We start from the raw sequence: 12,451 nt of genomic DNA, 5'->3' as shown, positions 1-12,451 counted from the left end.
AAAAAGGAACAAACTACTGATACCTGCAACATGGATGAATTCCAAAAATATGATGCTGTGTGAAAGAAATTGAGCCACTAAAAAATACATACTATATAATTAAATTTATATCAAATTCTAAAATAAGGAAAACCAACCTACTATAGTATACAGTAAATCAGACCTTGCCAAGGGCCTTCAAGGGAGGAGATGTCCTGCAAAGGGAAACAAAGGAACTTCTGGGGATGGTACAAATATTCTATATCTTGATTGTGGTGATGGTAGTTCCATAGATGCACACATTTCTCAAATTTCATCTAAATGCATACTTAAGGGGCGTCTGGGTGGCTCCATCGGTGAAGTGCCTGCCTTCGGCTCAGGTCATGATCTCACAGTTTGTGGGTTTGACCCCGCGTCAGGCTCTGTGCTGACAGCTGGAAGCCTGGAGCCTGCTTCAGATTCTGTATCTCCCTCTCTCTCTCTCTCTGCCCCTCCCTCACTTGCACTGTCTGTCTGTCTGTCTGTCTCTCTCTCAAATATAAATAAACATTTAAAAAAATAAAATAAATGCACACTTAAAGTGGGTGCATTTCATTGTATGTAAAGTGATACCTCAATAAACTTAATTTTTTAAAAAGTAATTTCTTTTAGTAACCAAGAAACTTTGATGATAATCTAAGTTTCCTGACTATAAGGATATATGTGGGTCTGACCTAAGTATGACAAATCAACACCTTACAACGGAGGAAGGCATGTAAGTACCTGGCTTTCTTTATTCATCAAGTGAAATAATTGCCCATGATACCATTAGCAAAATAATTACATGTATTCTTTCTTTTTCAGGTTTTCTGAATAGGCCACTACATTTCAAACAAATGAACTGAAGAATAGAATAATATATATTTAAAAATGTTTGAGTTACCAGAGAGCAAAAAAACCATTATTTACCACATTCCCCAAGTAAATGGAATAAGGCATTTCAAAATGATTTCTTTTGTATTTCAAATATACTCTGTTATGTTGAATAGCCCTTTAAACATAAACCAAGCACATGGGAAGTTCCAAGGGTGTCAGCCAGGTCTTCAGTTCTGTTATTGAGTTCTTACACAAAATTGTACAAATTCTGTTTGCCATTTTGTGTGGATAAAATAGATAAGCCTAATGAAGAAAGTTTATCTTTAAAGCATAAGGAATTAATTGAAAAGTAACTCTTAAAAATAACATATAACATTTTGATACTAGGAATAAAAAGGATAACCCAGCCATAAAAACATACTCTTGTATTCTAAGATTAGTCTCAAAGGATAAGATATTGTTACTATCTTCTGAAAATAAATCTAATTGTTGCCTTGAACATATCCTGGATAGAATGTTGTATCTGATGGTGTCATCTCCTAGGGTCTGAGGTTTTAACACTAAGAAAATGTTCTTGTTTTCTTATATTTTCATGACAAAATAGCATTCTTGTGAAAAGTACTAGATTACAAAAAAGGGAGAGAGAAGCAGGGAGAGGGGAGAAGACTCTCACCCAGAATGTCAGGTTTCAGGAAGATATCCTAATGGCCTGAATCTGTACATTTCTCTGTGGAGGTGTGGCTTCCACAGTGTGTCTGTCTACAGTGAGCTGTGGAATAATTATACAAATTGCACTGACTCATTTTACTCAGGTAAACTCAACCCTTAAAACTAGGAAGTGCTGCCAATTTGACCACAAATCTATTCTTTAAAGATCTTTGAGAAAATCTTTTTTTTTTTTTTTTTCTTCTTCAAGTTGTAGCATGGGATCCATTAGACAGCGAAGCTCTTCTGTCGATCCAGAAGAATGTCATGTCTGAGTCTTTTGATTTTCTGGTTTTGAATTATACATAGTCATGAAACTCAAGGCTTGTCTTCCCTCAAAGCTCTTCTACTGTAATATTATGATTTACTAGAAAGTTACTTACCATATAACACAGCTTCAAAGACCAGGTCCCCTGTATTTGCTCCTTGGAGTGTTTCATTATAGCAATATGGATTAATGCCAGTTGTTACACCAGGAGAGATCAAACCGAAACTTCCACAGAAGTCTAAGTAACGGGAATCTCACAGGGAGTGATAGATACTACGATTTGCTCTTCAGTGACTGATGGACCATGTTTTATGTTTAAAAAAAAAAAAAGGTAACAAAATTGAGCAAGCCCCCCAGGCATAAAACAAACTGCAAAAATAAATACAAGGAGAGTAATTTACAAATTTAAAAATATATAATCAATAAGGATGGGTGAATATGGCAGCATTTTGAGATAGAACTGCATTTTCAACTATTTTTAAAATGTTTCCCATTTGGCAGAACCCCAAATGGGCTTTGCCAAGCACTTTTTCTTCTTAATTTTTAAGTGCGTATGTATTTCAAGGAAAATTTAATCCATATGTTCCTCTCTCATTTACACAATTTATCAAAATGTTGCTTTGAATGAGCCATTTAATGTCTAAGAAAACTGAAATACTTCTCCCCCCCCACCACCACCACCAATAGTAGTTTTTAGCTTTTTTTTTCTTCCTCAATTAAATATTGTTTGGTACTATACATGAAGCTAATTGAAAAATATTCAATTCTGTTTTAATATTCAGAATCAAACAAAGTCTGATAAAATTAAAAATAACAGAAGATACACTCCCCCCACAGTACTATATTTTCAAGTTTGTAAAAGCCTTCTCTCATTCACATGGTTCCTATAAATCAAAGAATGCGAGAATGAAAAGTTCCCTCAGAAATGTTAAATTTTTTTTCCCCTCACTTTAAAAACCAGGAAACTGAGTCCCAGAGAAGTTTAAGAATCTGCCAAAATCACAAAGCTAATTAGTGGCGGAGCCAAGACATGTATCTTCCCGTTCCAGTGACTTCTTTGGTTTTTCCGATTTTAATTAGGATTTTATCTATATCTAAACACACAGAAGTATCAGTATGATACTAGGTCATTAAACAACAACAGCAACGAAAACAGTGTAGCTCACTTCTGCATGAAATGTATCTGCCTGCTTCCAAAAGATCAACACCTGGACAACTGACAGGCTGGAAATGAAAAGTTCAACATCTGGTGTTGCCATTGAAAATTTCAATGGCTCCATGCTCCGTGTGATCCTGACTGCATCTATCCTTTACTATCTCCACAAGGGGAGGTGATAGATCCATTTAAAAGAAAAATTAAGTCCCAGTACACTCTCAACCCTTACCAGTAAGATGTTACAGAAAAACAAGCTGATTAGGCTTTAATGATAAGGATATTTCTTCCTCCCCTCTTTCTTCTCCTCTTCTTTCTTCTTCTTCCACTAAAGGGGATCATTCTGGGCTACACAAAAATCTGGTGATGGGCATTCCAGGACAGAACAGAGATATGCCTTCAGGCAAGATAAAAAGGCACAGATTAGTAAATAACTGCTATCCCCAGGGAAAGAAAAGAAGAAGAGAGGAGAGGAGAGGAGAGGAGAGGAGAGGAGAGGAGAGGAGAGGAGAGGAGAGGAGAGGAGAGGAGAGGAAACCATTGGAGCTTCCACTTGCTATCTTAGGAGGCAGTCATGAAGTACACACCACAAATCACAATTAAAAGAACTATAACCTTGTAACTACTCACCAGTGTTGATACTGTGTTACTCTGTTTTATTACAGCAATTATTTTTTTTTAATATGATGGAAGGGGGCATATAATATGTATATGCATTTGGGGACAAAGAAGAGAATTGGAGGACCTTTTTCTAGAGGGAGAAACCAAAATCATACGGTGCAGAGCATCTCAAACACCAATTGTTTAACCTCGGGTATGTTACTTAACTTCTCTTCATCTGTTTCCTCATCTATACAACAGAAATAATATCAGTACCTACTTCATAAGGATTCATGAAATAATACATGTAAAGCACTTAGGACAGTGTTTGCATACAATAAGACCTCAATAAAAATAACTGGTTGCACTGTTATTTTTTTCTTTACACTGAAATGGGAAAACAGGCTGAAATCCTAGGACTTGTGGCAAACAGAAAAAGAAAATACAGAAATATTATTTAGGACTAAAAAAGAGCTTGGAGTCTTGGCTCTGAGTCCAAGCTATTATAAATTTACTGAATTGGGATTCTAAACACAACTATATACTCCAACACAAAACAAGGACTCAATCGATGCTACTATAACAAGTGCTCATATCATGAATACCTGTAGCATTTGGAGCACTGTAGCCCTACCTTCTTCTATCTTGACCTCCAGCTGTTAAAAATAACAGTATATCCAAAGACTGGACAACCAATGGAACCCAATGCAGAACATTCAGGAGCCTTCACAGAATTTCTGGTTCTAGAAATGGTTACTTTGTCAATGACCTTAGACGCGATAGCTTAGGGGTGGGAGTGAGATAATTTCTGAGTCTTTCTTGGTGAAATTTTTCTCTTTTGATTGTAATTTGGTTGGTTTTACCAGATGAATAAATGGATTGAGAAGCACCCTGGCTTAAGAAGAGGGGGACTGTGACGGAAGCCTTGGTCTTGGTTTTGCCTTAGGTGCCACTCTGAAGACAACATTCTATTTCTAGGGGGTTCTCGGTTATGTAAAAATGCGGTTATGTTTGGTGATCATAAATGTCCCTACCTCTCTAACATGTCGTGGACCTATAATGGTATAAAATGCTATAATGTAGCATAAAGTGGTATAAAGTGCTATGAAATGGTATAAGATAGTGAGATTGGTTTTCCTGGTCATCATGACTTTATTGACAGAGCACCTTTCTTTGAAAGTTCCATGCATTCTATACAGAACAATTGATAAAATAGAGAGGAGTGTGGTGAATACAATATGCTTTTGCACTGGATCTGTGTTCAAATTCAAACTCTCCCACTTTATAAATAGCTCAATATTGAGCAAATTACTTTACTTCTCTAAGTCTAAATTTGTTCAAACATGAAATATGTTTCACTTTACCTATTTCATTGGGTTGTTCAAAAATTAAATGAGAGAACATGAGTCATGAGCTTACCTCCTAATAGGAGCTCAAATAGAAGAGAGCCAATATTACTGTTGCAGGAAAAGAAATGACGGATTCAAGCCAAAAAGGTCTTTCATCTAAGGGAGTGTCAGATTGCACTATACACATGAATAATGCTCCCCTAATCCAAGAGAGTGTTGTCATTTTTTGTCACATGCTAACATATAATCAGCAGAGACCCCAGAGGAAGCAATGTGGCAGTGTTGGTTGAATGAATTAATAAAGTTGCTCTCTTCAGCCAGGACTCTTGGGCATTGCTGAATACTTTCACAATGTGTAGAGTCAAATTATATCATAAAACTGACCACTGTAGTCTTTCATAGTACCAGACATTTTGGGACTAACGGACATAAACATACATTGATGAGTAAGTGAATGTTTCATATTCAAATGGTTAAACAATTTTAAGTTTCCTCCTGATAGGTCTAAATGAAACGGCTAAAAAAAATTAATTTTTCATAAGTGGGAAGGGGTACATGAGAATATGCCCAAAGAGGCTACTTCTAAGCTGTGCATAGCAATAATAAACAAATACCCTCTAATCAAAACTTCACAGATGGCCAGTTCCCCCTTGATGTAAGGAGACATTGATAATGTAGCCTGGGTGTTATCTTCAGGCTTGACCAAGGGCCATCTTGAAAGGAAGGACTTTGACTTCAGAAGAGGAGCTCTGGTTGCTGAGATCAGGCGGGACCACTGCATCTGAGCTTTCAATTGACAGAAGAAGTCAGGAACCAAGAGACCCAGGATTACTCTGTCAGCTCTGCAACTGCCCCTTGGTTATTATTTTGGTTGCCTCGGACAGTTTCCTATGATTATTGCCAATAAAAGCTCTAAAGTAATTTTAAAAAGCAATGTACATTCTGGAATGGTGGTGGGGAACTGTTTCACATGCTGCAACCAGACTTGAATGTGGGCAGGAAAATCACAAAGGATGGAGGAAAGCAACTGTGGAAGAATAGAGGAAGTAGGGCTGACTCCAGAGGCTTCCGCTAGGAGGAAAGGAGACCATTCCGGCCAGCGAAGGGATTCTGAGAATCCCAGATACTGCGTAGGATCAAGCAAGGGAACTGCTGTCTCTCAGGTTCTAGCAATACAAGTTTTTTGGATTATTTTCTTCAGGCTTACAATCTATTTAAAAATCTGTACTCTACTACAAAATAATTCTTTCTTACAACTTTTCACAGGGCTTTCTGAAAGAGTTTATTTTCTGGGTTTGGGAAATGCTGAGAAGTCCAGCTCACTAGGAAATAAATTCAACCTGATTACTTAACCAAACTTCCTGAATGGCCAATATATGAATTTATCTCCAACTCAAAAATGAACAGAGCATTGTCTTACCAAATGTCATTTCCTGCTTTTGAGAAGAGACCAGAAAGACTTGTGCTGAACCATTTCAGAGCATTTTAGATATGTCTTCAGCTGAAACCTGGAAATCAAAGCAAAATAGAAGAAAAATAAATATGTAAAAACAAAATTTGTGAGCTTTGGGAAACAAGTGGTTTGGGGGAAAGCTAATTTTCAAAGGTCTCCATCTACCCTATGGCCACTCCCTTCTCTTCTAGGACCTTTCCGCCTCTCTTCATTTCAGTTTTGAGTTAGAAATACTGGAACTGATCACTTTTCAGCCTCAATAAGTCCTTGCTAATTATTTTAACATTTCAGGTTCAGGAAACCCAAACCCAATGTTTGTTAAGTGTTCTTTCCCTTGATTTGTATTCCCTCTTATATTTCAAGGGAAGCAGGGTCCATGTGTTTCTGATTCATTTTTACTTAACTCATCAAGACATTGTTTCATGAAGGCCATTTGATGTCCAAAGATTCTGCTGAACCTTTTGTTCATTAAACCATATAGCCAGTGAAGCAACACGCAGTTTATAACAAAAGAACAGAATTAGGAGACCCAGGAACAAACTATCCTACCTCTGTCTCTCATGTGCTTTCATACAATGATAAATCACTTTCCTCGATATCTGTGTTATCTGGGGGAAAGATAACAATGTTTTATGCTAGGTTTAGAGAATTTTGTAATAAAATATAATTTTGGAGAGTCTTTGTAAAGAGTAAGGCATGTTATAAACCAATACCAAAATAGCTCTCGAGTTGAAAGAATGAGTTTTTGCCGGATGTTGAGGCTGTTATACTAGTTTTCCTGGCCAAGTACCACAACTCAACATTAAAATTTCAAATGGTGATTAGACAAAACATAACGTTTCCACCTGAAAGCATTAATTCTTATACGGATTTATACACTGGGAGAGTTCTAGATTTCCTACTGGTTTCCTTTTTGAGCTAACAATCACATTGCCAATTTGTTTAAGGATTTGCAGAAAGTTGAGAGGTAGATATTTGACATAGAGAGATGTTCCTGTTTTTTACTCAAAGACAAATTATCCTAATGTTTTATTTTAGAGCATGGAATACTGAAGTCAAACTTACTCTAAATGGAGTGGCAACAAATTTAGCAGGTATCAACAACAAAATAATTTGTTTTAATTCATTCATTCATTCATTCATTCATTCATTCATTCATTCATTCCAGTTTTCCACTAGGTTCATTATCCTGCAGTTAATTTGCTGCTCTCTGGGTATGCAGGTGGCACCATGATAGTTTACCAAGCCTGCAGAGGACAAAAGAGAATTCAAGGATCAGTTTTGACTGGGGTCAAGAGCAGAAATCAAGGGAGTTCTCAATCAAAATGACAAGGAAGTTGCAGGAAACATGTTCAGGCAAACTAAGAGGATTTGCCTTTCTGGCTTTTTGTTTCAGGAATCTAGAAAAGAAGAGAGTGATCATAGGATTGATGAAGACCTTTGAAAATTAGCTTTTTACCCAAAGCACTTGTTTCCCAAGCTCCTAAACTATGCACGTACGTATGTATGTATGTATGCATGTATGTGTGTATTTTCTTTTGATCACTTGATCTCCAAGCCATGGCCTAGTATCGGGCAAAGGGCCCAGTCAAACATGGCACAATCAGCACCCAGAAGAGACTGAGACACACATGCAGAGGGTCAGTAGACATGTATGCAGTCCGCTTTTCTCAAGCTTCCCAGGAAGAGGGGTGGTTGGACTGGGCATGGCCAGATATACCATGGGTGCACTGCAGGAGAGGCACCTAGCCCTGCTCCCGGTCTTTTTATAGAGTTCTCACGAAAGCAGCCTTGTGGTAAGGGGGGAAAAACAACAGCTACTAGCTGCTCAGGGGAGGTACATACCAACTGTCCAGTACCAATATTCCCTGGAGATCTCACGGCAAGTTGAGACCAGCCACTTACCCTCCTGATAAAGTAAGAGGTATTAAATAATACCAGCCAGCTCCTGCCAGGGAACCTAGAGAGATTCACTGGACAAGCCTTCTGGTCTCTCCACAATTGGTTAGCTATTGAAGCCTATTAGGAGAATACCCACTACTTGCCCAGGGACTGGGATGAGGAAATCAAGAAAGACATAACATCTGTATTTGATCCATAGCAGGGGAGGTGGGACAACTGAAGGCTTGCCTTCCAGGAGTTCACAGTCTAATGAGTGGTGTCAGAACAAATAATGACCTCACAACATGGGAAATGAGTTTATAGAGGTATGAGCACCATCAGTGATAACAGCAAATGACGTGGTGATCAACTCTCATGGCGGGAGGGAGGGTTTTTGGAAGCCTTCCAAAGACATATATGCTTATGGGAAGGCAGGCTATGGGTGCAGGCTGAAGGAAGCGCATTCCAGGCGGAGGGAACTACATGTAGGCAGGAACCCTAATTATAGCCAAGCCGAAGAAAGTTTGAAAGAAATAACCTCCTCCCACAGTTTTACATATTCCAGGGGAGTCGAATCCTAAGAAGCTAAAGTCCAACAGTGTACCACAGTTTTCAAAAATTCCACAAATAATTAAGCTATCTTCAAAAGTGAAGATTCTTTTAGAACCCTCTGTATTCATGAACTGCCCCTCAAACGTCATGTGTCCCTTTCTCCTACCTGAGTGGCCTGGTTGATAAGGTTATCAATTGGTCACTGAGCTTGGGCGGTATTAGCTAAACTGCCCTTGCTAGTTGGCTTTCTTATCTTTTGGCTTGGGTGTTCTTTCCAGAAATAACCCAAGTACCTTATATACCCTAAAAGAAGCATAGAAATTCCTTCTGGTCAGGCCAAAGAATATAGCTCCTAGAACAGAACTCAAAGTTCTGAAAATAAGAGAATCCTTCCTTTTAAGGTTGACTGTATTCACAATCATTCCTGCTTTAGAATGTGAAAGGTTTAATCCCAGTTGGGTCACAGTGTCGTGTCCCATGATCTGCGTCACAGGAAAGTTGACACACTATCTCCTTTAAAGGCTTACACGTCTTTTCTCTAAAAAAAAAAATTATTCTGTTTGTGTCAGGGATGCCAGTGCACTCCGATCACCTGCTAATCGACTTTCATTGTAGCTTGTGTGCCCGGGTCCTCCTCCATCTCTCTTCCTCCTCAGCCTTGAAGTGAATGAAGTGACATTCTTGGTAGCTCTGGAAAGGCTTCAGGGAGTCGTGAATTTTCATATTCATACCTCTCAAGCTGGTGTGAGAGGGGCTTTGCTTTTGCTATTTAACAGGAGAAATGGAAATAAAATTTAGAAGTCCATCAATAGATTTATTACTTGTAAACCGTAACATGTTTTGAAAAGCATGATGCACTTAAATGGGTGAATCTGGCTGATGTTAACTTAGCGAGAGTATTTGTTACCTTGCGGTATAGCAAATCACCCCAAAACTCCGTAGTGTCTAATAATAATAAGCACTTCTCTTTCCTACTTCTGTGAGTCAAGAATTGGGGAATGGCTCAGCTAGGTGGCTTGGGGTCTCATGGGGTTATAAGCAAATGGCATCTGGGCCTGGGGTGGTTTTGAAGGTGTTTTCACGTACAAGCCTGGTGCCCTAGCTAGGATGACTCAAACAGCCGCTGGCTCGAGCAAGTGGGGCTCCTCTGGATGGTCTCTCTCCATGTTTTCTGTATCATGGCAGCGTTAGGGTATCTGAACTTCTCACATGGCAGCTCAGGCATATTTCCTAAGATACAGAGTGAGGGGGAACCTGTGTCACTGATGCCAATCTAGCTGCAGAAGTGTGTCAGGAGACTGCTTCCTCTCATTCTATTTGGTAGCACTGACTCACTGAGTTTGGTGCATGTTTAAGGGAAGGGTAATTAGACTCCACTTTTGTATTGCAGAAGGGTCAGAGAATTTGCGGTTTTGTTTCAAAACAATCACAAAGGAAGTCGGGAAGAGGGGAGTGCCAACTGAAAATGACAGATAAATAGAAAAATATAAAAGCTAATCATCAGAATTTCCAGACACTTCTTTGAAATTTGTCATGAGTCCAATTCAGACTTTTAAAAATTTCTCAGTATCATTTTTGCCTTTTACCTAGTTTCTAATTTCCTGTGACATATATCTATTTTTTCTCAATGACATCAATTTTCTTTTTAATTTAATTGATTAAATCTTGTTTTGCACCTACTAGATGGTAGGCATGTGCTAATTGGGATTCAGATGCAAATTTATACAATCCATGCTTTCGAGGAGTTCACAGCCACAACTGCAATTCCTTGTGACAACTGCAACATTAGAAGCATAAACAAAGCATAGAGATGAAATAGACATGGGAAAGGAAAGAAAAAACTGGATAAATCCTACCATATATTTTCATTCTACTTCACAGACTTGCAAAATGAGACTTTCAGTTGCATCTGTTTTACATGTGCCATGAACCACATTGTTAATATTAATTTATAAAGTATTCCCCAAGGTAGTTCTTCAGTGCGCAAGCCAGACAAAGATTTTGTGAGGTTAAAACACAGAGATCTAAGCATAGGATTCTCATCTAGGTATAAATGATTGAGATGTCATTTGGTTCAGCCCCACGCATACAAGCAGATCTCAGCCTAGCCCAAATCCATGGAAATCTATTGTACTGTTTTCAGGATGGTACTAATAGGAATAGCTCTTGCATTTGATATGGTGAAAGATATTTCCTACACTGCAGGAGGCCCTGTTGTACCATCAGGTATGAACACCCTATGAGGAAGTATGTGCAGAAAGAGGAGGGCACAGGACAGCACCTCAGGGTGTACTCAGAGGCTAGAAGAGGAGGAAAGTCACTGAGGAGATAAGACTGGCGGTCAGAGTTAGGAAGGTAAAGAGGAAAAGAACTAAGACAGCACAATGTCATGACAGCCTAAGAGGGGAAACTTTTCATAAGGAGAGGAGCAAGAACCCTGGCAATGAACTATGTGGGTCAAGAAGAATGAAGGCTAAGATTGGGGGCTTCTCAAATCACAAAGGAGTTCAAGGAGGTCATTGATGAACTTCACATCATATCTTCAGTCAAGTGAGGAAAAAGCTGCCGAGATGGCCCCAGATGACTCAGCACAGTGTTTTACCAGACAAGGGGCCCTCTGGTTCTACCGGGATTGCAGCACACTCCTCAACGCGATTCAACAGCTATGCGTTTGAGCACCTACTGTGCTTCTAGCCACTTTTTAAGTGACTGCACACTCCCCACCAAAGAGACTAAATTCCTTAGCCTAGTATTCACTGCTTTCCAATATCATTAAGCCTGGTTTATCAACTACTATTTCTTCACATACACACTTTATTTTGTCCTAATATGATTATGCTAAAAAAAAAAAATGTCATGCTTGGGTTTTTATTTCTCTCTTGCTGCCAGGGAAGAAGTCCAAAGAAGCTAATTCAGAGATTCACCATGGTAGGAATGTGTTAGAGGAAAAGAGACTGTTTAGATAAAAATTTTAGGCAGAATTCAGGAAAAAAACTAATCTGGTTAAAGCACATCAGCTGAAAGGGCAGGAGCTGATTTCCCAGAAGAGCTCTTAATTGCATTAGAGTGTATCAGAAAATTGCTTAAGCATTTATCAGGAATACTAATTTCTTCCCAGAAGAAAGTTGGTTGTGAACTCTCTCACACAAGAAGTATTTTATCCCAGACCAAGTATAGGGCAATTTTCTTTGCCATCTATTTACCCTTCCCCATGAACACTTAATCCTTTCTCAACATCAGAACATATTTTGCACCTGCATGGCCACCCCTGAGTCCCAATCCCTGTCACTTCTTTTTGCTCCAGGCCAAGATCAAATGTTCTCTCCTACTTATCAAGTTTTTTTTTTCTGTTCTAAACCACAGTTCTTTTATTGCTACCCTTACTTTTTATTGTTGTTGACTATATTCATATTTCTTATTTGAACTATAAGAAATTTTATCTTTACCTCTGGATGTACTCATTAATATTAAACAAAGGTGGAATAATAAGTGTACAATCCATAGTATGCAAGATGTTTTATAATGCAATCTTCAATATATTGTACTTCATGGAAATATTTCATGATCTAATTTATCACTAGTCAGATTAGATCCAGTGGTGAATCTTCAGTATGAGTCATGGTATAAGATGGATGCTTCATGTTTAGCCATTGCAC

The 12,451-nt window shown here is 38.6% G+C and overlaps 1 protein-coding gene across 1 annotated transcript in view; it reads right to left on the bottom strand.

Annotated features, from left to right (window-relative positions):
- Positions 1 to 741: 741 nt before the first annotated feature.
- Positions 742 to 12,451, bottom strand: part of FTCDNL1 (formiminotransferase cyclodeaminase N-terminal like) — a 158,069-nt gene continuing 146,359 nt past the window's right edge. The window contains exons 5-7 of the mRNA XM_060622835.3: positions 9,388 to 9,560; positions 6,330 to 6,417; positions 742 to 3,357 (exon numbers count right to left, since the gene is read on the bottom strand). Of these exons, the coding sequence (XP_060478818.2) occupies positions 9,448 to 9,560 (113 nt within the window). The 3' untranslated portion in view covers positions 742 to 3,357; positions 6,330 to 6,417; positions 9,388 to 9,447. The remainder of the gene's footprint in view (positions 3,358 to 6,329; positions 6,418 to 9,387; positions 9,561 to 12,451) is intronic.

Source organism: Panthera onca, chromosome C1 (assembly GCF_046562875.1).
Source record: "Panthera onca isolate mPanOnc1 chromosome C1, mPanOnc1 haplotype 2, whole genome shotgun sequence".
Classification (NCBI taxonomy): domain Eukaryota; kingdom Metazoa; phylum Chordata; class Mammalia; order Carnivora; family Felidae; genus Panthera; species Panthera onca.
The sequence above is the reverse complement of the archived record's forward strand: the minus strand, read 5'-3'. Positions and strand labels throughout refer to the sequence as shown.